At 33.8% G+C, this 27,655-nt stretch overlaps 1 protein-coding gene and 1 long non-coding RNA gene across 2 annotated transcripts in view; one reads left to right on the forward strand and one right to left on the reverse strand.

Moving 5' to 3' along the window:
• LOC125682109 (peptidyl-prolyl cis-trans isomerase FKBP2-like) overlaps window positions 1-21,880 on the reverse strand; it is a 55,001-nt gene extending 33,121 nt beyond the window's left edge. Inside the window, exons 1-3 of the mRNA XM_048922533.2 lie at window positions 21,504-21,880; window positions 20,447-20,598; window positions 12,281-12,411 (exon numbers count right to left, since the gene is read on the reverse strand). Coding sequence (XP_048778490.1) covers window positions 12,281-12,411; window positions 20,447-20,598; window positions 21,504-21,745 — 525 coding nt within the window. The 5' untranslated portion in view covers window positions 21,746-21,880. The remainder of the gene's footprint in view (window positions 1-12,280; window positions 12,412-20,446; window positions 20,599-21,503) is intronic.
• On the forward strand, window positions 7,065-10,473 carry LOC130051783 (uncharacterized). The gene is made up of 3 exons (XR_008800019.1): window positions 7,065-7,504; window positions 8,336-8,421; window positions 8,536-10,473. It is a non-coding gene; the product is annotated as an uncharacterized LOC130051783 (long non-coding RNA).
• Window positions 21,881-27,655: the final 5,775 nt, after the last annotated feature.

Raw genomic sequence — 27,655 nt, forward strand, 5'->3', positions numbered from 1 at the left:
ACTGCACGCCTACAATGTGAGATCTATTTACTCTGAATATATGGTGACTCTATCTTTTACCGTTTCTGAGAAAAACGTTGGACAACGAAAACAGCTAATAAGCCGTATTTGCCGACCGGAAGTGAATTTTACAAAAATATTTGACGTTACATTAGACATTTATAGTGACTATAATATATGTAAAACTCAACTCATTAACTAGTTTCATGACCGAGATTTATGGCACTGAAAAATGAGAGAATGAATAGGCTTTATTTGATATAACCGGAAGTTGAAGATTCAACTTCCGGTGGGGTCAACATTTTTTGAGAATTAGAACGAGATATAGTAAACCGAAATAGGTTTCCATTTGAAAGAAAAAAGTTTGAAATTCATGATTCCTTTAATCACTTCCGGTGACGACCGGAAGTGACGGCCGACATTCTTATCCCCCTATTGCACGCCTACAAAGTGAGATCTATTAACTCTGAAAATTTTGTGACTCTATCTTTTACCGTTTCTGAGGAAAACGCTGGACAAGATATCTTGTAAAAAGACGAAAATTGGACATATCTTGCGACCGGAAGTGAATTTTGAAAAAATGAAAAATATGCCTCGAGGTACCATCGTTCTCTATAATCTGTGAAAGTTTCAGAAAATCCATCCAACGGTCTCGGAGACGAAAGGAAAAAAAAAATAATAATAACGAGCTATAACTGTGTTGGGATGCCAACACAAATGTCTCCGAACACCTCCCCATGTCAGAAATGCTTTTTGATGTCAGATATGCACTCAGGATTCTCAAAGAGCCCTAAAAACTGAATTTGGTTGAAATCCGACGGACTTGATTTTTGGCCGCCATTTTCTTCAATGACGGCCATTTTGAAACATTAGAAAATTGATTGGAAGGAAATACTTATGCTAGAAGTGAATTGTGGACCCTCCATTTACCCCAAAACCCAAATATTGTAGAGATTTTAACACTTTGAATTATTTCGGTATATGGCGGCCATTTTGAAAATGGCGGCTCAAAAAAAAAATTTGATGGTGGAAATGGACTCGGGGTGACCATATTACCCCAGAAATCGAATTTGGTTGAAATCCGACAACCTTGAGATTTTGACGTTTTTTGGCCGCCATCTTGAAACGGCGGCCATTTTGAAAATTTGAAAAGTTGAATGCACCCCTCCTAGTGACCCCCTATCAGCTCACAAAGTTTGAAGTGGATCTGTCGAATCACTTTCACAAAATCGGTCGGACAAATTTCTCACTAAAGAAGAGTAAAAATAAGAAGAAAAGAATAAGAAGAAAAGAATAAGAATAACAAAAACAGTATGTCTCCGACACTTTGTGTTCGGAGACATAATAAGAATAACTAGATGCGATCTCGTTGCGAGCAACGAGTGGGTCTTCCGTCCAGTTTTAGATGTGATGAGATAAGAATTTGACTGAGATTTTCGTTCATAAATAATGATACAAATATATTGTCTAGACGTACAATTTATCTTCGGTAATGTTTTACAAATATTGATCATTTAAGTGCTATAAATTAAAGAATCTCTGCCGCTCTCGGCCACTAATTAAAGGGGTCAGCCTTTTTTTCGACAAAAAGGTTAATGATGTTATTTACTGCAATACAAATTCGACTGATCAGGCGAGTCATGTCGCCCGGAGGCCTTTTTTTAAATATATATATATATATATCATTCTAGATATACCTCGCAAAACTGAACAAATTTTGTTCTACATGTCCTATTAAAATTTTCTTGAGAAAAAAATTATTGATTGCGACATTTATCAGACTGTTAAGGCGAGTCATAAGGCCCGTGGGCCTTTTTCTTGATATCATTTGAAAGATCTTGCAAAACTGAACAACATTTGTTCTACATGTCTTATCAAAAGTTTTTCGAGAAAAAAGTTATTGATAGTGACACAAATCAAACTATTTAGGCGAACCATGAGGTCCGTTCGCCTTTTTCATGATGTTGTTCGAAAGATCTTGCAATACTGAACAACTTTTGTTCTAGATGTCTTATTAAAAGTTTCTTGACAAAAATGTTATAGATTGCAACAGTAACCCAACTGTTCAGGTGAGCCATGAGACTTGCAGGCCTATTTATTAACATCGTTAGTTAACGTTTGCGAAACTGAACAACTTTTGTTCTACATGTCTTGTCAAAAGTTTCTCGAGAAAAAAAGTTATTAATGTTATTAATTGTGGTACAAATTCGACTGTTCAGGCGAGTAATGACGCCCTGAGGCCTATATCTTTTATATCATTAGATAGATCTTGCAAAACTGAACAACTTTTATTCTACATGTCTTATCAAAAGTTTCGTGAGAAAAAAGTTAATCATTGTAACAGAAATTCAATGGTTCAGGCGAGCCATGAGGCCTATGGGCCCATTTCTTGGTATGACACGAAAGATCTCAATAAACTGTACAACTTTTGTTATATATGTTTAAGCAAAATATTTACGAGTAAAAAGTTATGATTCAAAACGTGGGAAAAAATGGGACACTTTTTAAAACTCAATTTTCGACCCCTACCGAGCTTCCATACTAGGCACTTCCGGAAATTTTTAAAACCCATCTGCACAACTACAACATGTCGTCTAACATCACTGAAAATTTCAGCACTCTAGCTTTTATCGTTTTTGAGATTTTGGCCGGACAAAATGGTCATCTGAAAATCGATAAAAGGGGGATAACTTCCAACCGGAAGTGAATTTTCAAAAATCCAAAAAAGATATAAACTTCAGATAGCAATGCACCAACCCTAAAAATTTGAAGTAAATCGATCAAGCCATCTCTGAGAAATCCTCTGCACAAAATCGGTAAGGAAAAAAAAAAAGAATAAAAATAAAAATAATAATAACTAGACACGATCTCGTTGCGAGCAACGAGTAGGTCTTCCGTCCGATTTGTTGATGCACTCGGAGTTAAAAAAAAAAAGAAGACAAATGAGTCCCAATTTAGTTTCCGACTTTAAGACACTTTAGATATAATCAATTTTTCATATCATAAGCTTCTGAAGCAAAGTTGCGGTGAAATTCGTTTGAAATTCGACTCTCCAGGCGAGCCATAAGGCCCGCGGGCCTATTTCTTGATGTCATTTGTTAGCCCTCTATAGACTCAACAACTTTAGTTCTATATGTACTTTACAAAATATTTACCTGTAAAAAGTTATTGAGATCGACCGATATCGACAAAAAATCGACTCTACAGGCGAGACATTAGGACCATAGGCCTATTTCTTGATATCAATCGATAGATCTCGATAAACTGAACAACTTTTGTTCAATATGTCCTTACAAAATATTTACCAGTTACAAGTTTTTGAAATCGACTGATATCCACAAAAATCGACTCTACAGGCGAGCCATGAGGCCCACAGACCCATTTTTTGACATTGATCGATAGGTTATGACACATTGAACAACTTTTGTTCAATAATGCTTTTCAAAAAATATGTCGTTTTAAAGATATGAGGCGTCAAATATTTACGATTTTGGCCCTTAAAATCTCTAATTACGTAACATATGACCTACTTTTTGATTTGATAAGATCAAGCTCGTTGAGATGAACATTTCCGCTTCTACAACTTATTATAAAATATTAATAGTTTCTGAGATATTCTCAAAAACATTTGGACCCTTCTGAACCCCTAATTTAAAGGGCCAGCCCCTTTTGCTTGATATCGTAAGAAAGGCCTTGTCATTTTAAACATTTTTTGCTCAACAAGTATTTAGAAATTCTTTACCGTTCTCGAGTTATCTCTACAAGAAATATTTAGGGGCCAAACTGTAGCTCCCTAACGGGGCCACATTGGGAAAAAACGAAATGTACATATTGTTTAGATTATCATTCTGAACAACTTTTGTTCAATAATGCTTTTCAAAATATTTGTCGTTTTCAAGATATGAGGCGTCAATTATTTATGATTTTGGCCCTTAAAATCCCTTATTACGTAACATATGACCTACTTTTTGATTTGATAAGAATAAGCTCGTTTAGATGAACATTTCCGCTTCAATGACTTATTACAAAATATTAATAGTTTCTGAGATATTCTCATAAACCTTTGGACCCTTCTGGGCCCCTAATTTAAAGGGTCAACCCCTTTTGCTTGATATCGTAAGAAAGGTCATGACATTTCAAACATTTTTTGTTCAACAAGTATTTAGAAATTCTTTACCGTTCTCGAGTTATTTCTAGAAGTAATTTTTAGGGGCCAAACTGTAGCTCCCTAACGGGGCCACATAGGGTAAAAACGAAATATGCATATTGTTCAGATCATCATTCTGAACAACTTTTGTTCTTTATTGCTTTTCAAAATATTTGTCGTTTTCGAGATACAAGGGGTAAAAAATTTATGGTTTTGGCCCTTAAAATCCCTTATTACGTAACATATGACCTAAATTTTTATATGAATAGATTTGGATTGTTGAGATGAACATTTTTTGTTCTTTGACTTATACCAAAATATTAACGATTTTTGAGATATTTGATCTAGACTTTGAGCCCTTCTAGATCCCTAATTGAAGGGGCTAGCCCCTAAATCTTGATATTTTCGAAAAGATCTTGTAAATGTGCACAACTTTTGTTCTACATGTCTTAACAAAATATTTGCAAGAAAAAAGATATTGGAGATCAAAGGTCAAAAATCGCCGAAATCGGCGAAAAATTTTGGCATCCATTTTTTCAGGTCCAGGCGAGCTTTTAGGCAAATCGCCTCCGGTAAAATCGAATCCCTCACAAATCTTCTAAAATGTTTACTCTATCTTGTGTAGAAATTTCAAGACTCTAGCTTCAAAACTAACGGAGGAGATGTGAGGACAACAAGGCCCTTCAAAAAGTCACTAAAAGAGAGATAACTCCTGACCGGAAGTGACGTCAAGCACGAAATTTTGCAAGCAAAGTCTCGTCACCAAAAGACATCTTTCCTGAAAATTTTGTGAAAATCGATCGAGAAATGGCTGAGAAAAACGCGTGTACTACCAAGGAAAATAATAATAATAATAATGAAGAAGAAGAACGCGAACAATAATAGTAAGGTCTTCCGCAGGAGACGGAAGACCTTAATGAAGAAGAAGAACGCGAACAATAATAGTAAGGTCTTCCGCAGGAGACGGAAGACCTTAATAATAATAAGAAAAGTGAAAAATCAACAATAGAATAATAGAAGGTTCTTCCGCTGAAGACGGAAGACCCTAATAAGAAAAGGAGCAAAAACAATATGTCTCCGACACTTTGTGTTCGGAGACATAATAAGAAACGGAGCAAAAACAATATGTCTCCGACACTTTGTGTTCGGAGACATAATAATAATAATAAACAGTAGAATCACTAGAAGGTCTTCCGTTGGAAACGGAAGACCTTAATAAGAAACAGAGGAAAAACAATATGTCTCCGACACTTTGTGTTCGGAGACATAATAAGAAACGGAGGAAAAGCAATATGTCTCCGACACTTTGTGTTCGGAGACATAATAAGAATAATAAGAAACGGAGCAAAAACAATATGTCTCCGACACTTTGTGTTCGGAGACATAATAAGAAACGGAGCAAAAACAATATGTCTCCGACACTTTGTGTTCGGAGACATAATAATAAACAGTAGAATCACTAGAAGGTCTTCCGTTGGTAACGGAAGACCTTAATAATAACTAGATACTCATTACTGGTAATGAGTAGGTCTTTCGTTTGAACACTTCCGGAACACAGCTTTCTGTTCTTACGAGAATCATTCAAATATATCAGAGAATGTGCCTTTTCAAGACATGAGAGGTGTGTTAATGAAGTTTTCACCCATTTCTCGTAACTTCCGGTGATGACCGGAAGTAATATTCAGATGTCTTTTCCCATAAACCACAGCGACTCTCTATCGTCTATATTATCTGAAAGTTTCACGTCTCTATTTGAAAGAGTTCTCAAGAAAAAGAAGCAGACTAAAGAAAGAAAAAGTAGTGGCTTACTACCGACCGGAAGTGAATTTTGAAAAATAAAATTGTCTTAACTATAGATATTGATACTGTTCTTAAGATATATGAAAATCATATCAAACACTTGAAATATAAACAAGATTTATGGGGGACACAAAGACGAAAGGTATAAGAGTATTTTATCGAGAAACCGGAAGTAGCCGTTTTGACTACCGACGGGGTCAACATTCTTTGAATACTTTGAAAGAGACTTAATAAACTAGTGTAGGTTTCAATTTGAAAGAAAAAGTTTGAAATTAGTGATTCTTTCAATCACTTCCGGTTACGACCGGAAGTGATAACGAAAAACAAATTAATGTGCATACACTATACAATCGAAAGATCTATAATACCTGAAAGTTTCATTTGTTCCTCTTTAGTCGTTATTATGCAATTTTTAGAAGGCATTTATTCACCAAAACAGACATATTTTCACCCCCTGAAAAATAAATGGTAAATGAATTCTTTTTATTTTTACATATGTTTTAACATATGTTAGTAGGAATGTTTCCTGAAAGTATCAGTATTGGTTTTCTGGTTTACTATGGCGCTATGAGCACTATAGTTACCTCCCCCTCTTTACATAAATGTTGTAGGTGATAATACGATAAATATGCATCTTACATGTGTTTATTTTATCTCATGTTAAAACTATAAATCTGTTTTGATGTTTACTATTGAATCAATTTCACATAGAATGATAGTACTGTCGCTTTGGGGATGTTTTTATTACTTTCTGTTTGAAATTACTTGTATATTCATGCTCTGTAAGTGTATGTTAAAAACGCGGGAAATATAACACAGCCGACGTAAACTGTGCATTGTGACGTCGTATTACCTGCAACTTTTTATCTCTATCTTTTCAAACCAAGCGATTATCAAAAACAACAAAACTTTCCTTATTTTTTAGATTATAAGAAATAACTCAACTAATTGAGATAAACATATTAACAGCAAGTGCTGTTTTCGAAATTCACACTTTTTCATTTCTTTTAACATCCACGTTTACATAGTAGATTCCCTCGATTCTCCGAGGCTCTTAGCTGACGATCTCAAAGTGGAGGATGGTAATATTTGTAGGAAAATAAATTGTTTTAAGGTAGCGACGGATAGCAACCACGTGATCAGTAAAAATTGTGTATTTTCACGTGAATTCATTTTCCGGAATTCCTTACTCCGTCATAGAATAGTCGAAAAACAAAAAGGGGTTCCGAAAGTGTTTTGTTGCTGTGACTGACTCGCCTAGAGAAAATCAGCACATACCACATAAGTATACGTTAATATCTGTAATAATGGTAAATCAAATGTTTCATCTGTGTGAAACTTTTTGCCAAACGAAATGTTAAACCAACCACCAATCGATGTACATAGATGCACTACGTAAACAAAGTTGTTGATTGATGCATCGTAATGTCCGAGTGCTGCATGCTGCGAGATTAAATACTGTTTATACAGTCATTGAGAGGCTAAACAAAGTTTCTTGCAAGAAGAGGAATTTGGTGGATACATTCAACTTGGACAACGAAATCATAGGTTCGTTTGGTGAGTGAAAAAAATGCCATAAACTATTCAAAAGTTCAACTCACATTTCCTCTGCCATTTCACAACGCGATTTATGATAACATCTGTAAGTTTAAACACACAACATACAGTAGATGTATTATTTTGTATCTATATATGTATTCCACGTGTGCTTAAAATATAACTCCAACCTGTGCATGTAAATGTAAACGGGCAGCATGTATATGTATACCACATTTGTAAACATGGGCTCTCACAACTCTTTTATTAAGAAAATATCGTTATGAAAATAACCGTCACGAAAATAACATACCTTGAACTACATGTATAAAAGTGATGAAAAACAAATATCTGTATAGATCTACTATCTAGGGGTATGGGAGAGCCGGATAGAAAGTGGAAGGGGGGGTGGCATGTGTTGAATTATAATTCCCTAGACTAATGTGTACATATACTATTGCTTTGAAATTTCAGTGACCTAAGAAATATATCAAACCTGAGGTTTCGTGTTTCACACAAACATGTAGGTTGGCAAAACCTTTTTAAAAATAATGTAAATTAATCACAAGTCTGCATATGCCCTCTCATAGGTACATGTAAATGTATGCATTGTATGTATAAGTAAGATATGTATTATACTACACGTATGTCCTTATCTTGAACCACATTTGTAAATAAAACAGATATGATGAGTCATTGGCAGTTTATGAAAACATATATGTCATATCTCATATTGCAATTTATAATTTTGAAACATCAGTATTTAAATTTTCACTGAATATGTGTTGAGACACAATGGTATAATATAGACCTAACTGTGCAAATATCAATTATGATGATCTGTTTTTCTAGGCATCAGCCTGAGGACCAATGGAGGTTGGATAGGACCAGTGCAGGTTGAAGTGGGTTTTGAGTCAACAAGTTTAACAACAAGAGAGGTACTATATTTTCTTTAGATAAAGATCAGGCAGCTTTTGTAAAGACAATTCTGAGTATATCAGATATTCATCTTTTTTGCTATATTTAAATATATTTATCTATATTTTGAACAGGTACTCCATTTACAGTGATGATGACATATCCCCTGGACCCCCACAACTCCACAAATTTAAAAATGTTTGATCAAGTTCCGAAGATTAAAGAACTACTGCAACATTTGGTACTTGGATGAAAAACATTGATTTATGATCTCAGAGCAGTGGATGTACAACATACTTTAAACTAAATTGTGAATTTAAGGGAAAACAAGTACATGTACTCGTGTATTACATGTACATGCCTTTTGAAAGACAATAATATTGCATAGATGTAAAGGAAATTTCACTGTTGATTATTCTTTCTCAGATATATTAGTAAAAAATATGTACATGATAGGATACCAATTTTATAACTTCAATCAATTTTTTTGAATTTTCCTTGTAATTCAGAATTTAGTTGAAACATACATCATTGATACATTAATGTACATCAGATTTTTAGAAAAGTTTAATAATGGAACTAATTGGCAGTATGTTGAAAAACTACCCCCACCCCCACCTCTATATCCACCAACGAGACGGAGAGTATATTTAAAGGCAAACACTTGCGTGCGGGTATTGCTCCAAACTATCTTAAAGACATTTTTCTGGTAAAAGTTCAACACAAGCTTAAGAAACACGCTAAATTACAAAATACCAGCTCTTATAAATGAGTGGAATTCCCCTCCTGTTGAAATAAAATAAAGTGGATCTTAGGGGATCTTTATGAATAGATCTCAGAAAAAGAAACTTCACATGTAACAACCAGTTGTAATTTGATGCTAGCACAAAGTAATTGTCCGATTGATTCCCTTTTGATTTGAACTGTCCACGCACCTAACATCTTTATCTTTTGCTGAAGGAAACTCGTCGCTTTGCTTAATATGTACACTATCAAATTCAAAGATGCAGAAAATCACTAGCTGAAGGAATATTAATTGTTATAAAGTATTCCACATAGACCTGAGCTATCATTGATACTCTCAAATGAATTAACCTTGAAACAAAACATTATAACTATCGCACTAAGACCAACGGAAATTGATATCAATATGAATTACTCTTATTACAAAGAATTTGAAAATTAACAAAATTAAGTTGGAACACGAAATCGCCTCATTCAAACAATTTAAAATTGCCCACGGAAAATAGATCTTTATAGTTTCGATAATCAATATTTTTATAGTATTTTACAAGAAAATGTACCGTATATTATATTCAGAGAATAAAATTTTATACTCCGTGTAACACGGAGAGCTTGCAAATGCCGACGCAGAAACCAAAGGCGCCGACTATTATGTAGGCCTACGCTTGGACTTTCGGTCCACGGTGTCCTGTGTTTTAGGGAAATACGGGTATGTGATCCATACTTTATCTAAATATGAATAAGTACTGAAATGTACGAAATGTACATGTAACTGTTATTTTCGTCAGCTCTAGAAAATGTTCTTGATTACATTAAGAAAGTCTTCATATTTCACCCTTACAGTTTTTCAATAATCAAATCCTCTATGTACAATTCTAATACTTTTACTTTAAGTATTCTTCTTTACTTACTCAGTTTCACCAACGAAACCTTGTTGAATATCGCATTCAATTGCTTATCTAACCAGCTAAAAATGTAACATCAATTTGGATGAATCATCCAGTGTATGTGCGGTATTCTTGTTGATAACAACGCCATTATCTTATGAATATTTATGAATCGAGGAATGTAACATATCAGTAATTGGGGATTATCTTTGCGCATATAGCACAAAATGTTATTGAAAAGGCTTCAAAAACTGTTTACAATCATACACATTTAAATTTTATAATAAAAACAACTCAAATTTCTTGAGTTTCTGCCTGTAAATTTCCGCCGCTAGGATCCCCGTGTATATACAGGAACGCCCATTGTGCACAGCAGCAGCATTTAAGACAGTGGCTATAAATAGCCACCGTCTAAAAAAATAAAAGAAAATAGATGAATGCATGGGTTGATATATATTTTTTTAGGTTAGTTTGGTTATTATAAGTACAAATATAACATTTCTTAAAAAATAAGGAACTCATAAATTTTCTATAATGCTCAAAAGTTGAAATGTATTTATTTACCCCTCCCTATATAACAGTAACTCTATACAAATTTTGGCCGCGTTTTGGATTTGATTGTGAAATCATGGGGATCTTTACTTTACAATAAATTGCATTCATTTCACATATGAAAATATAAATTTGATTTTCATCATTTTTTTAAAATGTAGTAAGTGTCGTTAAAACACATAAAATGCATATTTTTCACAATTTCAACTTCTTTTGGAACTATTTCGTCCCTCGGAATTTTTTATAGCAATCGCACATTTTCCAACCAAACTATTTATTGTGAGTTCTTGCACGTTCTCGTGATGCGTACTGAGCGTTCGGGACCAGTAGCAATTTGTACGCTCATTACTGGGGAACCAAATTTAATTACTGAGTTGCATGCCCTTTGTTTAAGTAAATTCCGTTTGGAGTATCACAGAAAAGGGTTGGATGGACTCTGTGATGTAGAAGGTCACCAAAGCAATTGCAATATGTGCTTCCGCCTAAGAAGGATCGGGGTCACGTGTTTAAAAGCACATTGACAAGGAAACATCACTATACGTTTCTTGTGATATTGTATCATAATATGACCATATTCAAGGACGTTATTTATTCATTCGTAACGCTAGCGGCGTAAAATATCAGAAATCGACCCTTCGCAAGCTGTGTGATTTTTTTTTTTTTATTGTCGATGGTAAAATCAATTTAAACGTAAAAATTAAATTTTTGCATACTTATAAAGAACATTATCATATATCATTATACAATATACATGTACATTTATTTTTAAGTAGCCTTAGTCAAACTGACATTTCCTCAAAATATTTAATTGATATGCTATATTATACTCGTATAAATAAAATGATTTGTCGGATCACAAATAGTGCAAAGATGTTGGTACATTGATTCTAAGAAACAGAACTATTCTTTTGTGGATGCTACAAGGCCAAAAATTATTGAAATATTTTCCTTAAACATCACTAGAGGATATGACAAATATGATATGTGATTTGTCATTTGTAACAACCATTGAATTGACTGAAGTAAAAAATTTAAACTAAAAAGACTATTTTTACTATTGTTACATTTTTGTTTCAATACAACTATGACATCCTCTCAACTAATGTTTAAAAAAAAAAAGATGATGTGTTTTAAGGCTCCTTGAGAAAAAGTTCTATTACCTAGAAATTTGAGCATAATTTTGATACAGTTTTCATTAATTAGAAGATAATCTTAAATCATTAAATTTGAGACGATCTTTTTCTTCTGTTTGCAAAATGAAGTCAAACGCTTTATGTACAGCATAAGATGATACTGACATGTTCAGAGGGTTGGAAACTGGGATAGAGCACTTAATGAAAATCAAACCGTTTTTGAGTTATATATAAAATGCAATGAGCAAAATGGTCATTAAACAACAAATTTACAAGATGATTACATCGCTCAATTGCTATTTAACATTAACATCAATTTCCTTTCACCAAATAATGAAATACCATTTTCCATTTTACCAAGTAGTGTGCTCGATTATTTTGTTTCGACATATAAAGAACATTACAATTTTACTGCATAGAGGTGTATCATTTACTTAAAATTGAATTTAATTGGATGCAAATACAAAAATAGTTAGAAACACAGTATTACACATGGATCGTGCTCGTTACGTTATATAGTAATTGCTCACCCCATCCAGTAATTTGATACGCCCATTTCTTACCTCGTCCTTGGTCAGGTGGTTATCGTTGTCGATATCGATGAGCTTGAATACATTTGGTGGCTTGGGACCATCATGGATTTGGATCAACTCTACTTCGAACACTAGATCAGAGTGTGGGGCAATGATGGTTCCTGAAAATAGGGCAACAACAACAACAAAATTATTTATTCTCAAATAAATACAACATGTGTATTGTAGAGAAGGAATTCGTAATATATAATACAATATTGTACATAGCGTGCAGTTAACGTGGAGGACATGCCCTCTCCCTTATAACCATTAAAAATTTGCATAATCTTTTAAGTACAATAACATTTTTACAATTAAGAAGCTGTTTAAATTTATATCTATCTGGTCTATTTGTATAATATCTATCTAAGTTTTCCAATCTTGATTTCTTAATAGTTTCATCAGTACATATAAATAAATAATGGAACTCATCAGCCAAATCATTATTATTACATAAAGTGCATACTCTTTCATTTCTTGGAATGTTTAATCATCGTCCTGTCTCTACAGGTAATCTCAAATTTGAAGCTCTAAATCTACAGAGTTTTTTTCTTTTATTTTTAGGAAGTTCATCTAAATAAAATTCAAAATTTGGTTCATTTTTAAAGATGGAATAATTAATTGCTTTTGACAAATTACATAAAAGTTCATTTCATTTCTGTATACTCTGATCCTTCAGTGTTTGTAATACCTTTGCATTTAACCAGTCTGTGTTTAAAAAAGCTTCATTTTCCCATACATATGACAATCCACACTCATTTAAAATGTTTCTAATGCATTTTATCCAAGGGTTATCATTATCTTTACATATAAGTGAATACATAATTTTTGTAAATTTTCTATTGTCTGATAAAATAATTTTTGACCAAAATTTGATTATTCTTGTTTTAATATTTATAGACAAAGGATGTCTTCCAAGTTATCCATAAATAAAATAATTCGGAGTATTTTGATTTAATCTGAGTATATATTTACAGTATCGAGTATGTAATTTTTCAATTATGGAAGTGTTTGAATAAAATTGGTTGTATAATTCTGTCAAAAAGGTCAAGTTGGCATTTGATTGATAAGTTATTTTGCTTACATTTTTTAGCACATCAAAGATTGCTCTAGTTGCTTTGTCATATTGATATTTTATATTATTGGTAAATGAACAATTTTTATTAAAAAATATACCAAGATACTTGAATTCATCAACAATTTCAATAGTTTTAGTCATATATGAAATTGTAGCATGATACATTTCTTTTACCAAAAAAACCCATTATTTTTGTCTTTTCTACATTAACCTTTAGATGCCATTTGTCACAATAGTCATAAAAAATATCAAGTTTATATTGCAAATCTTTTTCAGTTTGTGATAAAATAATCGTATCATCAGCATAGAGTAACAAAAGTAACTTGACATAGATTTGAATTTCATTTTCCAGTCTCTCTTCCACAAGCGGAAGTCCAACAGCACCTCTTGTTAAGAAAAAATTTCAAGGTCATTCAAGTAAATGGAAAATAAAAAAGGTGACAAATTTTCCCCTTGTCGGACGCCCAAAATTCAGGAAAATTCGTGAGAAAAATTATTATTCAATCTAATCTTTGCTTTAATACCTTTATAAATGTTATTAATTATTCTAAAACATTTACCATCAACATTGCTCATCAAAAGTTTATTCCAGAGACCAATCCGCCACATCCATCAAAAGCTTTTTCGAAATCAACGAACGCGCAAAATGATTTTTTTCCCAGTGCCTTTGAACAAGTATTGTAAAACATATAATGATTGATGTTTTCCACCACACTCAACAATTTTTCAGTTATCTGGTGGTGCCCAGTTTTTATTGGTGGAATCTCGAGAGAACCCAGATACAATGTACCTGGAAGAGACCACCTACCTTCCGAAAGTAAACTGGGAAACTTTCTCACATACTGGCGCGAGCGGGATTCGAACCCGCGCCGACAGAGGTGAGAGGACGTGTGATTTTGAGCGCGATGCTCTAACCACTTGGCCACGGAGGCCCCTAAAACATATAATGAAAATATATGATCGTTAGTAGAAAAAATCTTTCTAAAACCAGCTTGGTTACATAAAATTAATTCTACTTCGTCTGCATAAGTGTTTAATCTATCATTGATTATTGAAGTAAATAATTTACTAAGACATGATAAGAGAGTAATGGGTATATAATTAGCAGCCAGTTATGGCACGCCAAATTCACAAAAATGAGCTAAACATAGTTTCACAGTCGATAAACTAGGTTTATCGACTGTAAACTATAGTTTACGGACCGTAAACTATAGTTAACGATTCGTTAACTATAGTTTTCATCCGTAAAACTATATTTATCGGTTGTAAACTATAGTTTACAAATGCTAATCCAAGTTTATCTGTCTTTAAATAAACGTTAACAATAGATTTTGCTGATAAATACAGATTCACATTTGTAAACTATAATTTACATTCGTTAACTATAGTTCACAATTGTTAATCCTAGTTTCACAAATTGTGATACTATATTTATCAGATAAACTATGTTTAACATTCGTTAATTATAGTTTTTTATCGTAAACTATAGCTAACTGCCATTTTTACTCATAAACTATATTAAACAAAACTGTGTTTATCATTTTTTTGTGAATTCGGCGCATTAAATGACTATAAACTATATTTTACAAACCGTAAACTATCATTTACATTCGTTAATAATAGTTTAGACTTGTAAACCGTAGTTTACAATCGTGAAACCGTATTTATCAGATAAACTATGTTTTGCAATCGCTAATGATTGTTTTCATTGTTAATTATAGTTTACGCTTGTGAAACATAGATTATCTGTTAACTATGGTTTACAGATGTGAAATATAGATTAACGTCGTTAACTATAGTTTACGGTCCGTAAACTATAGTTTACAGTCGATAAACCTAGTTTATCAACTGTGAAACTATGTTTAGCTCATTTTTGTGAATTTGGCGTGCCATAGCCAGTGCTTCGTCTCTTTGTTTTTGTAAATAGGGATTATCTCCCCGCACAACCAATCACTAGGAAAAATACCTGATTCAAAAACAGCATTAAACAATTTCACATAAAAAGGCAGCATAAAATCACACGTTGATTTGATGTATTCATTAATAATATGGTCACAACCTGATGATTTGTTACGCTTCAATGATTTTATACATTGTAATATTTCATCTTCAGTAATAAGTGAATTACTAAAAGTATTTGATTCAATATTGGATAAAATATTCAAATCATTTTCATAAAACAAAAAATCTTCCTCATTCAATTCTTTAAAAAAGTTAAAAAGGTCATCTATGCTAATTTTATCAACAGTTTTCTTAGTTTTTCTACCATTCAATATTTTCCAGTATTCTTTTGGGCTTTTTGTTTCAATTCACTCAACTTTTTTTGAGTATTAAACTTGTGTTTGTTTACAGCTTTTTTCATAGTTTTCTTATATTCTTTTTCTCTCTCAAGAAGGTTAATTTTAAAAATTTCGTTTCCATAAATTCTATACAATCTTTTGGCTTTTCTATAACAGTGCCTTGCATTTAAACATTCACAAGTAAACCATGATTTCTTAAATCTTTTGTTAACATTTCTTTTTCTATTTTCTTTGACACCAAAAGTATACTTCGCACAGTCTAAAAAAAGAGGACATTGTTTATCGACAGCATTATCAATAAAACCACTGGTTATGTCAGATACATGTATTTCGTCAAACATAGTACATAATTCATTTACATAATCAATATTTTCATAAATTGTTTCTCTAAATAATCTTGCTTTCTCATCCCTCCATTTATTAGGCAAATCAGAATTTGCATCATTTCCTGTTTCTTCGTTATGTATTGATTCTGAGCACTTACAATCAATTTTCAAACAAACATATATGGGGTTATGAACATCGGATAAAATTGATGAAAAGGGTTGAACAGAAAAATTATCTACAAGTGAAAAAAAATTAAATTCCCAATACAATAATCTACTTCACTTGTGTTTTTACAAGTATCATGTCCTACGAGACGGTCACTTCCGACTCGACCATTCATAATGTATAAATTCATATGTTTACATAAATCAAGTAGTTTCTTACCAAAATTATTTGTGTCCTTGTCCATTGACACTCTGTACATATTTACATTTGAAAAATCGTTTATTGTCAAGTCATTTTCGGAACAACATAATACATCCTCTAAATCATCATCTAACATATCACATTTATCTGCTGTTCGACTATTAAAGTCACCAATAAGTGCTACTAGATCATGATCATCGGAGAATCGGTTAATATCAAATTCAATTTCATCAAACACAGTAGGTGAAACAGAGTTTTCTGGTGGAATATATGTTACCCCAAGTAAGAGTTTTCTGACATTTCTATTGTTTGAGTAATCAAATGACAGAGATAACCAAAATACATAAGGTAAATTTGAATTTAAAATTTTGATATGTTTTATAGCGCTTAAAGATTTTTTTTTTACAGTATACCACAATCCCGCCGGATTTAAAGCGTGATAACTCGTGTCTATGCTTTGTGTAACAATCAAAATTTGGAATGTCTAAAATATCTGTACCATCAGTTTTTAATTCAACTAAACAGATAATTTCGTATTTTTCTATGAAGTCTAGAAATTCTGAGCATAGAAGTTTAAGTTTTAAACCATATACATTAAGGCATAAAATACTCAACTAATTACCAGTACTTGTAAGAGAGGGCGAATAACTTGCACAGTCAGATGACAGTTGTGGGTTTGAAATAGATTGTCAGAATCACATTCCGTTGATCCTCCGCGACAGTCCTAGCGTTGAGAGTTCATTCTTCTGCCTCTATTGGGGACTCCATGGTTCCTTCCGGTTGTGGGGTCAGTGTCCATGTGGTTGTTTATGTGCTCACGTGGGTCAAATAACTTACTGTTGATATAAAGCTTGTCACCATTCATCACAGCTTTCACCCCTTGTTGTCTGGCGCGCTTGTAATGTGGGTATAACTCTTTGCGTCTTTCGTTGATTTCACGAGGGTACATATCGCTGATTCCATAGGGTGTGTCTTTAAGCTTTTTGGGGATTTTTGTATTCTCTCCTCGTCTTTGTAAAGTACAAATTTGGCCACTATGGGTCTCGGCCTTCCGGTACCAGTGCGCCCAAATCTGTGTACGCGATGGAATTTGGAAGGGTCTAGAACTATTTCCATCTGTCGACTAACTTCCGGGATACCGTTAATGATGAGATTATCCCTCATGTTCCTCCACTGAAGATCAAGATGCCTCTCCTTCAAATCGTTGTGATCACAGTTAAAGTTAACACGCTGGTCTTGGAGATCTTGTTCCTTACTGCTAAGGGATTTGGTAGCACTATCAATCTGTTTCACCGCATCCTTGAGTTCCTTAAGTTCCGTTTTGTTTTCTTCAAATTTTTCGTTTATGAACGTGAGACTTTCTTCGATTCCAGAAAACTTTGATTTCATGTGTTTGATATCATCTTTTGACAGTTTTACGCTTTCCTCTAATGTCTTTAGCCGTCGCTCGATTATGTCAAGTTTGTTAAGTTTTTCGTTTATGTTGTCAAGCTTGGAGGTGGGGTTGTCGATTTTGCCAGATAATTCCTGATTTGGCGGGTAATTTCTGATAGGTGACAAGTTCACTTGGTCGTGATAATATTGTTGGTTACCCATAGGCAAAGGAATAGGAGTCATCTGAGCGCTGTTAATCGCTGGAACGGGTGTCGATTGGTGAAAAATAGCCAGTCCAGGGTTCTGCAGGTTGTATTGTGGGTTAGTGTTCCCATTCATGACGCTAGTGTCCCTCGGCTCTGTTTTTTCCAGCTGAGTACTTGTAATCCGAATCTTGTTCTCACTCTCACCACTTAAATTTTGGCTCTTAGGTTTAATTTTTCGCGAATTTTTACCTTTTTTCGGACTCATTCGGGATGCAAAAACACTCTCCAATCATAATCCAATGCGCAAATGTCGACCACAATAATATGGCATGTCAAACGTTGCAATATTTGATCTTTTCCATTTGTATTGTATAATTTTCCATTTGTATTCTATATTTTCCATTTGCATTGTATAATTTTTCATTTGCATTGTATAATTTCCATTTGCATTGTAATTTTTTTTAATTTGTATTCTATATTTTCTATTCATATTATATAATTTTCCGTTTTTATTCTATATTTTCCATTTGTATTATATAATGTTTTCGTTTGCATTGTATAATTTCCATTTGCATTGCAAAATCTTTCATTTGTATTGTATCCGAGAGATTTTTTTATTTTGATTTGTTACGAAGGATTTCATTAACCCCACTTACATGTGTATTTAGCCGTCACCAGCTGTGTGTGACGTACCACAAATAGACTTGCTATGCTCAGCGCACAGTGGCGTAGCAGTGGGATTTCTTTAACGTGCCAACGCCTGTCGCAACACGGGATGTCTGCTAATTAAGTTACAATATTCGAAAGACCCGTGATTCTCACTTTTTTAAAGTCATGTGTATGGGGAAGTATTAGCTATATTTACGTCTAAGGTTTGATGCAGCCATGACACGAGTAGAACTCGAACATGCGACCTCACAGTTACGAACCAAAGGGTATATCACTGAACTACCGCGACCGGTTCCATGTAGGACTAGATGAACATACATGTAGCTAGCAATGACGAATCTTAAGCCGGGCGATACCCCCCCCCCCCCCCCCTTCACAAATATGATATTTTGTTTAGAAATGTCGAGAAAAACATGCATGTACATGTACACACGCTTTATTTTGTCAGAACGCACTTATTTCAGGGGACTTCGCCCCCCCTAATCGGAGCTCCGTGCCAGTACTCGTGACGTAGAACTGACCATTCATATTCATACTCATTGCGTATTTGCCATTTAAATACCTGAAGGATTCCCCAGTACTAGGGACAAGCCTAATACATTTTATGTGTCAATGCATTATACATGTAGTCTAAAGATAATTTTTGAAATCGTGAAAATTAAATTGTCTTCTTTTTTTTCTGAGTATCAGATAAAATGTATACGGTTACATGTTACAAGTGTATCAAATATCTAATATTCTATACTACTACAGTCCAAAAGCTCTTATACTCGTATGTATTATTTTCTACAACCAACAATTGGCAACTGTACATGACTCTGGCCACAAAACAAAATATGGGAAGTTTAATACGCATTAATAAAGTTCAACATTATTCGAAGTACATGCACCTGTAAAAATTGATTCAACACAGCAATTTGCTACTGGAATACATATAAACTCAAACTGTTTAACCTTGTTTGGCCTTAAAGTTTTCCATCCAAAGCTTTGCAAAGTTCACAACGGTTTTTCGTAAAAGGCACGGTGCCTTTGTCAACAACTTTCATTAAGAAAAACATACAAGTTTTCGTTAGCAGCCTTGACTGTTAAAACATTCGGCGTGTTTGTTGAGAGTCCTATTCACAAACTAAACAGTGTCCAGGTTGGAAGCTTATTTCAAACTCGGCACATGGTAATAAACAGATTTGACATGAAACATTTATAAAAACTAGAAGCGTGTTTCAATTAAGAAAAAAAAATCTAGATGGAAAACGTAATATGAACCAAAAAAAAAATGTGTTGGTGAGGGAGTCGAACCCGGTCATTTTAAAAAACAGAAAACATCTTTCAAAATTACATATAAGAGTCGACGACCTTATCCACTGAACCACGCAGTAGACCATACATTACTATGGAAAATGAACGTACAGGTGAAGTTGAAAATAATACCAGTAAAGTCGTTTCGATTTTTTTAAATTTACAACAACAAAAATGCCCTCGTGAAACAAAATTTCAAAGCGACAGTTTTTTAAAGAGGAAAACTCGAAGAACATGTTCATGCTAAATTTATTTTGTATGTTTCACGGAGGCAGTTTTTCTGAAATTCGGGGATACCCCTCCATTTTAACGCTAAAAATCATATAAATTGCTTATAGCTTGATTTAAACTCGAAATATTTTGGTTATTTTTGTCAATACACGTTTTTTAAACTTATTTTCAAAAATTATTGAATCAAGACATACGTTCCAATTGGTTTTATCATATATTTGAATAACTTAAATTTTTCGATCTTTCATGCAACACCTTTAGGGAAATTAACATGAGACGTGCAACACCTTCTTTGACTTAGTTGACCTACCTGAGCCGTGTTCGCCGTATGCCAGTTTGGAGGGTACAGAAAGCTTGCGTTTCTCGCCTGCACACATGCTCTGGAGCCCTTTCTCCCATCCTTGAATGACTTGTCCTACACCAAGCTGGAATTGGAACGGAACGGCCCCCGGTCTGTCCCGACTGAAACAGAGATTCAAACAGCAGTCGGTAAGGTAGGTTCGGGAAGCTATATACAATAGACTATATCTATTTCAATCATTATTCAAATGTCTCTGTCTATATACTAATGTCTCTCGGTCTATATACAAATGTCTCTCGGTCTATATACAAATGTCTCTCGGTCTATATACAAATGCTCTGTCTATATACAAATGCTCTATCTATATACAAATGCACACGTCGTGTTCATAGGAATATTTTCATTCAAATGAGATCATGTTTGTAACACTTCCGTCTTCTTTATTCCTCAAATATACTAGTAGACCGATCAAATCCTCCTCTATAGAAGATATACTGCGTGGTCTAGTCGTGGGTTGATCGTGTATAGAGAGGTGGACTAAACCTTGTCAATGTTTCCTCCCTTGCAGTACCATCTATCATGGTTTCTAAGACAAAATTTCCACTCTAAAAACATCAAGTCTGTGAAAGAGTATCCAGGAAGATGGTAAAACACTAGAAAAGTATAGCGTTAATTTGGAAACGACAGACATACATACTTTAGCTGAGGCAATTTAAAATTTGCTTACAGAAGAATATTTGCGGTTTGGTGATTGAAGTGTGTAGATATATTTGAAACACAGACATTTAACTATGAATCATAAAACAATGATTAATTGTGAACACGCATTGATTTGACAAAAGTCGTCGACAAGAAAGTTAACAAGAAAAATTGACGAAAGAGCATGGGATTTTAATTGATCATGTAACTAATTCTTAAGACAGACTTACGTAACTTGCAGGAGTTTATGTAAATATTTATTCATCAACCGATCATAATATATGACATAATCCTAGGATATTAAAGAATGATATATCATGGTCTCAAGATTTTTTTTATTGCAATTACATGGTGGTCCAAGGTTTACCTGGAATCGAATTTTGTTCCGTTATCAAAATAACCTTCATAATGAATCACTAGAATGTCTGTATCCTTAGACTTCCGTGGACAATCTGTAGCCTGAACTAACACTTGCATCACTAACTGCGGTTCCTCGCCAACAGGAACTTGTTGGTGATTTTCTTGCTGCTGCTGTGGCAAAGAAAGACAAACAGACACTAAGTTAAGTCCAAGAATTATCACGTAAGAATACTTTAGAATCGATTGCATTTTGATATTTTGATTCCTCGGTGCAATCTTTTAACTAGAACTGGAATTGCATTTCTTAACAACTGTGATTAGAATATAAAGCTGGTCCTTTTCACGTGGCCTTTTAGGAAGACGTCCACGTGTACATATTTCTCTCTGAACAAGGAAGTGGTCATAGAGAAATATTAAGTGATGCCGGAGGGGTTGTACGATACAGTTTTACAAGGTTCCTCGGGGCAATAAATTTATAGACGACGGTCGCGAACATGAAGAGGAAAAACACCGATCAACCTACACTTTGTCATCACATTTATTTCACAATTTGTGTGTAATAGAAATTGAATATCACTATACAATACAAAAGAGTGAACCTCCGTGCCCGACCCCACTGATGCATGCAAAGTGAAGATGGACTAAAATCTATCACTTAATGTAGTTTACTGTAATCAAAGTACTGGAAGTACTGAAAAGAGCTAAGCTGACTTCATGAATTCGGTCTGTAATATTAATGAGCAGGAAAAACAGTAAAAAACAAAACAACGATCGTGCGTTATTCTTTATTTTCGCACAACTAAATAATACATTTCTGTAAGGAAATGACAAAAATGGATGGGAAACAATGTCCTGAAACTTTTCACCATGTTGAAATATAAACTTTATATCATGTTCTTATAAACAATTGGTCACTATAATAACCTTGGTACCACCCGGAACTAAAACCTTGTCCTTGGATCATGAAATTTACAATTTTGGTAAAGGACACCTGTTCCTTTTAAATATCCATTTAATCAGAATTTAGTATCAATAACATTACCACCGCTGCAGTGGTCAAGAGGTAGAGTGTTCGCCCTGTATGCGGACGGTCAGGATTCGAATCCCGGCCGCGACAGACCTAGGTTGTGAAAACAGGTAGTGACAGTTCCATCGCCAAACTCTCAGCATCAGGTGTGAATATCACGGGTCCTCGGAGATGACCTTAAAAACGGATGTCCCGTATCACAGTAGGTGTGGCACGCTAAAGAACCCTCACTGCTCAATGGCCGTATGCGCCAAGCATAGACCTTAATTTGAAGCCCTTCATCGGTCTTGGTGACGTCTTCATATGAATTAAAAATTCTCTAGAGGGGCGTTAAACAAGATACAATCAATCAATACAATCAGATGTTATTCAAATACATGTATTTTACACATAAACACTATATACCCAGTTTAGCCCCCACCCTGGATAGCCATGCTCTACATGACTATGCAATTTTTTCTTACAGATGTGATGTTGTAGAGAAGAATATTTTTTGGAAATTTGTCCAGTTTTGGTAGAAAAGTTGTAATGGTAGTTTTCGGTAAAAGGTGTTCAATTGTTACATGTTAAAGATGTCTTGACCCCGATATTTAGTCGAGGCAAAGTAAATGTATATCGATTGATCGAACAAGCGTATGTTTGTATCGATCGATCAAACAAGCGTGGACTATGGTGGCTGATTTGTGCCACTTTACAATTTGTCGAATTGTCGTTATTTCGAGGCGAAAAGTCGACAAAACGATAATTAGTGACTTTTTGCCCCGAAAGTCGAAAAGACGACAAATTACAGGCGAAAAGTATACAAACAAAACCCGGAAATTAGCGACTTAATTTGTCGAAATCAATCGAACTTTGCATGTAGAAAATATGAGATTTGTATGTAAAAATAATGGCAAAAGTAAAATGTTAAAAGAGGAGAGTCCAGGGCCCTTGCCCACCCCAATTTTTAATTCAATATGCCTGGTATAATATTTACAAAAAAAAAAAAATCTTCAGTAGAATACAGGTACATAAGAACTATAATTCAATTTTATGTGTTTCCTTTTTGTAAATGTAATTAATAATTATCGAAAACACAGCAAATTTCATATTGAATTCCTAGAAAATCAGATAGCAAAATAACGGGAGAATCTGTATTTTCTCGTCTTTTTGTTATTTTGAGGCGAAAAGTAGCTATATAGTTTTGTCGACTTTTCGCCTCGAAAAGACGACAAAACGCCAAGCAAAAAGACGACCTAATTGGTCGCTAATTTGCGGGTTTTATTGGTCGTCTTTTCGCATTTAATTTGTCGTCTTTTCGAGGCGAAAAGTCGCTAATTATCGTTTTGTCGTCTTTTCGCCTCGAAATAACGACAAGACGACAAATTGTATTATTATACCTCATTATGAGAATTCCATGCAACGCGTAATCTGATTGGTCTAGACGGTCACGTGCCAGGGATGATAAAACTTCATATCTCCCTCTCAAACATCATATCTCCCCATTCTCTCACCAGAGGGCGTGTTACACATACACCTCTGTCAACGCTTGAGAAAGTAGTCCTGTGTCACATGATTAATCTTATCACATGACGCGGTTAAAATGGCGGATTTTGTACACACTGCAACAAAACACTCAAGAATGGATTGTGTTATTTGTTTTCCTTTTGAAGTTGTGACATTTGAATTGACTGGATTGTTTTATTTGTTTTCTGTTTGAAGTTGTGACACTTGAATTGACTGGATAAAATGGTGGAATTATCCACTCCAACAAAACAATCAAAGATTGATTGTTTTATTTGTTTTTCGAAAGAAGTTGTGACATTTAAATTAGCAGGACGAAAACTGTTGGCAGAGGATTTTAATTCTAAACTAAATGAAATCCTAGGTGCAAAGGTAGTGGGTGCTTTGTGTGCTATGAATGCAGCAGTTTGCCGAAATTGTTACGGTAAGGTGTTGAAGTTAAACGATTTTCTTCACAAGACTAGATCCTCGGCTTCATCTTACATAGCAACGGGTGCTTCAACAACTAAAAGGGGTATGTTGTCACCAATAACCCCAAAATCACTTGCCGTCACCGACTCAGTGTCCACGGTGCGTGGAACTTCACGAAAACAACTCAAATTGTTTCAACTGTCAAAAGATATAGATTTCTGTGTGTCTGTGCCTGAAGAAGTGCCTTTCTTTGACCAGGATCACGATCACTCGTATGTGACAATGCAGGAAGCTGGTCATGAGGATGTGAAGGAGAAACAAACACTGCAGTGTTTGACAGATATTTTTACTGAACGAGAAAATGTAAAAGAAGGTGATATTCTAAGAACATTGAGGTCTCAGTCATTCCAATTGACTACAAAGTCTGTTCCTTTTGGATCTGTTCTTTACTTCAAGGGTCCAAACCAAGTGGTGGAAAAAGAAGATTTGATATTTGACATTATATCTGAATTGAAAACGAAGTCAGACTCATAACCAACCTTAGTATTTACCCCCATCCCTGACCGTAAAGTTTTTAAGGCAGTTGGAGTAAGAAAAAATGTCTTCTGAACTCAATAACTTGAGTGCATGACATATATTTTTGTCTACAATTTGTCTGTCTGATAAGTGCTAAGTCTACTTTGATATATTAGCAGTCACTCATATAATATACAACTATAAAAGCTATTACAGACAACACACATATTTCTCAAACACTCTGATATTGTTATCTGGTAGGATTTGTCAGCATACTATTTAAGTGAAATCTGTTTCAAGTTACTCAATTTAGAGTAATTGATATAAAATTTATTGAAAAAAGAACTTGATTCTTCAGTCTAAACATGTATGTCAATTAGATAAATATAGATTATGTTCACTCTTTCCTTTTGCAGATTGCCTTTTCTGCTACAAGTATTCATGACTATTGCTGTTCCAAATTCCCAGAAAATCAAGCCTTCAATTATTCCTGTATTAGCATCATGCTATGCTATCTTGATGAAAAATAGAAGTCAGTATCTTACCGTATATCACAAAATGACTTCAGCAATAGCTTCCGAAGCTGGACTTGATGACAGGGTACAGTGTTTCTACATTTTATGTACATAATGTCTCTTGACATTAAAGTTTGTTTTTTGTTTAAAGGATCTTGGCTATAACCATTTGATTAAATTTTCATAATTGGTAGATTGAGACCAAGTTGAATGCCCTTAACTGAATTACATCCATCACTCTGTTAGCATTTTGACTATTGAAATCTTTAAATTGCATCTGTATATTTTGATTGTAAAAATGGAAGATATTGACAAAATTTGTCAGACAGCTACCCCATTCTCCCTTCAGAATCAAATGGTTGTACCTTTGAATTTGTTTAGCACTATTAGATCTAGTTAATTCAGGGTTTCAATTTGAATATATATAATATTTAGTATAGGTACCTTCTGTAATCCATGGATAGAAAATTTAACAACTTTTAGTGTGAGTTTAATAGTTGATTTCATTAAAAATGTTAAACTTTTGAATGTATTGTGATTAGGGATGGATAATTGAAAAATGTAAGTTGTAATATGCTGTTCTTTAAATACATTTATAAATTAATTGGATTTATTGGTAATGGCATGACTTTGTTTTCAAGTACAAGTAATTGAATGTATTTAAATGTACATTCCAAAACAAAATTTTAGCAGAATTCCTTATAAGGCTTGGAATATGAATCCAAGCAGTATTCACGGTCAAGTCTTACACACTTCAGTGATTGAAATGTATTGAATTACATTCTTCAAAGTAATTGAGAGTAATTGATCTAATATATCTATTAAAACCAATGTAATTAAAAGTATTGAATTACATTTTCAATGTAATTGATCCCACCCCTGATTGTTATCCTTCATTCATTAACATCAATTCTTGCATGTGTTATTTTGTTTGTATTTTATTGCTTGTTTGTTGATCAATTAATCAGGGATTAGTGACATCATGGACATATTCTTTAACAATATAAGCTTATCATATATCAGTTTAACACTTCCAAAATAAAATGTTTAAAGTTAAAATGTTACAGTTCAATTTTAATTAGTAAATGATGTATTAATCAAAAACACCAATCCCTGATTATTTTAATTTTCTTTCATTCAGCATTTATCAGGTTGCTTTGTTGATTCAGAAGATCTTTCCATTTAACAAAGATTGACAAGAAAGTACCCACAGAAAAGGTATAAAGTATATTTGAATCCTTAAGGGAACAAAGAAAACCACATGAGTTCAAGTATACCAGTTATTATAAAATATTTGTATAAAAGAACGACAATTTTAATGAAAATAACATATTATTAATTTCTAGTTACTGAAGAGTTGAAAGTTATACTATTTGATAAGTTTCGAATGTAAAATGAGGTAATATAATTTACAATTGTTATGATCTCTTATGATTTCATTAATTTATAATCCAATTTAGTAATTATACAAGTATAAAATTGTGTCCATGTATTTATTCATGTTATTACATACTTGTTCACAACATCTTTTAATCACAATTAAAGGGCCAGACAAGATTCAACCAACTGGGAATTGTTCTCTCATCCCAAAGGCGATTGAAGTTTCAAGATAGTTTAGGAGAATCATGTCAAAACCTTATTGTGCAGAATTTGAAGTTCAATCCACTTATCAAATTGACAGGTTAGTGACTGGTTTTAACATTAATGATTATTATACCCTCACCATCAGCATGGCATCCTGAAAAACTAAATTGGGTTATATTGAAACTTCACTAAAAGGGTATATTGAGTGGGACATGCCTAAAGATTTTGAGAAGAAAAGAATACAAAGAAAAGTGTATGAAAGTTAGAAATGTGCTGCCGGGGCATATGTTTCAGCAAGAAATGTTTCAGAAACATGTATGCCATCCGTGGTGCCAAATTGAAAAGATTTATATACATTTGAACCATTTAACTAATAATAGTGCCAAAGCAAGTCATGATATTGAGCAGACAATACCTTCCTATGTCAAATCTTAGAGTGGATTGACCCTTGACTATATGTTACCTAAAAATCAATAGGGGTCCTACTCCTTATACAGCTAGTATATTACTTTGTCCAGAGTTTCTCAATAAAATATGTTTGAACTTTGTCCAGAGTGAATTGACCCTTGACCTGACAATCAATAAGGGTCCTCTTCTACAAAT

The sequence above is a fragment of the Ostrea edulis genome, chromosome 2, assembly GCF_947568905.1.
Source record: "Ostrea edulis chromosome 2, xbOstEdul1.1, whole genome shotgun sequence".
In the NCBI taxonomy this organism is placed as follows: Eukaryota; Metazoa; Mollusca; class Bivalvia; order Ostreida; family Ostreidae; genus Ostrea; species Ostrea edulis.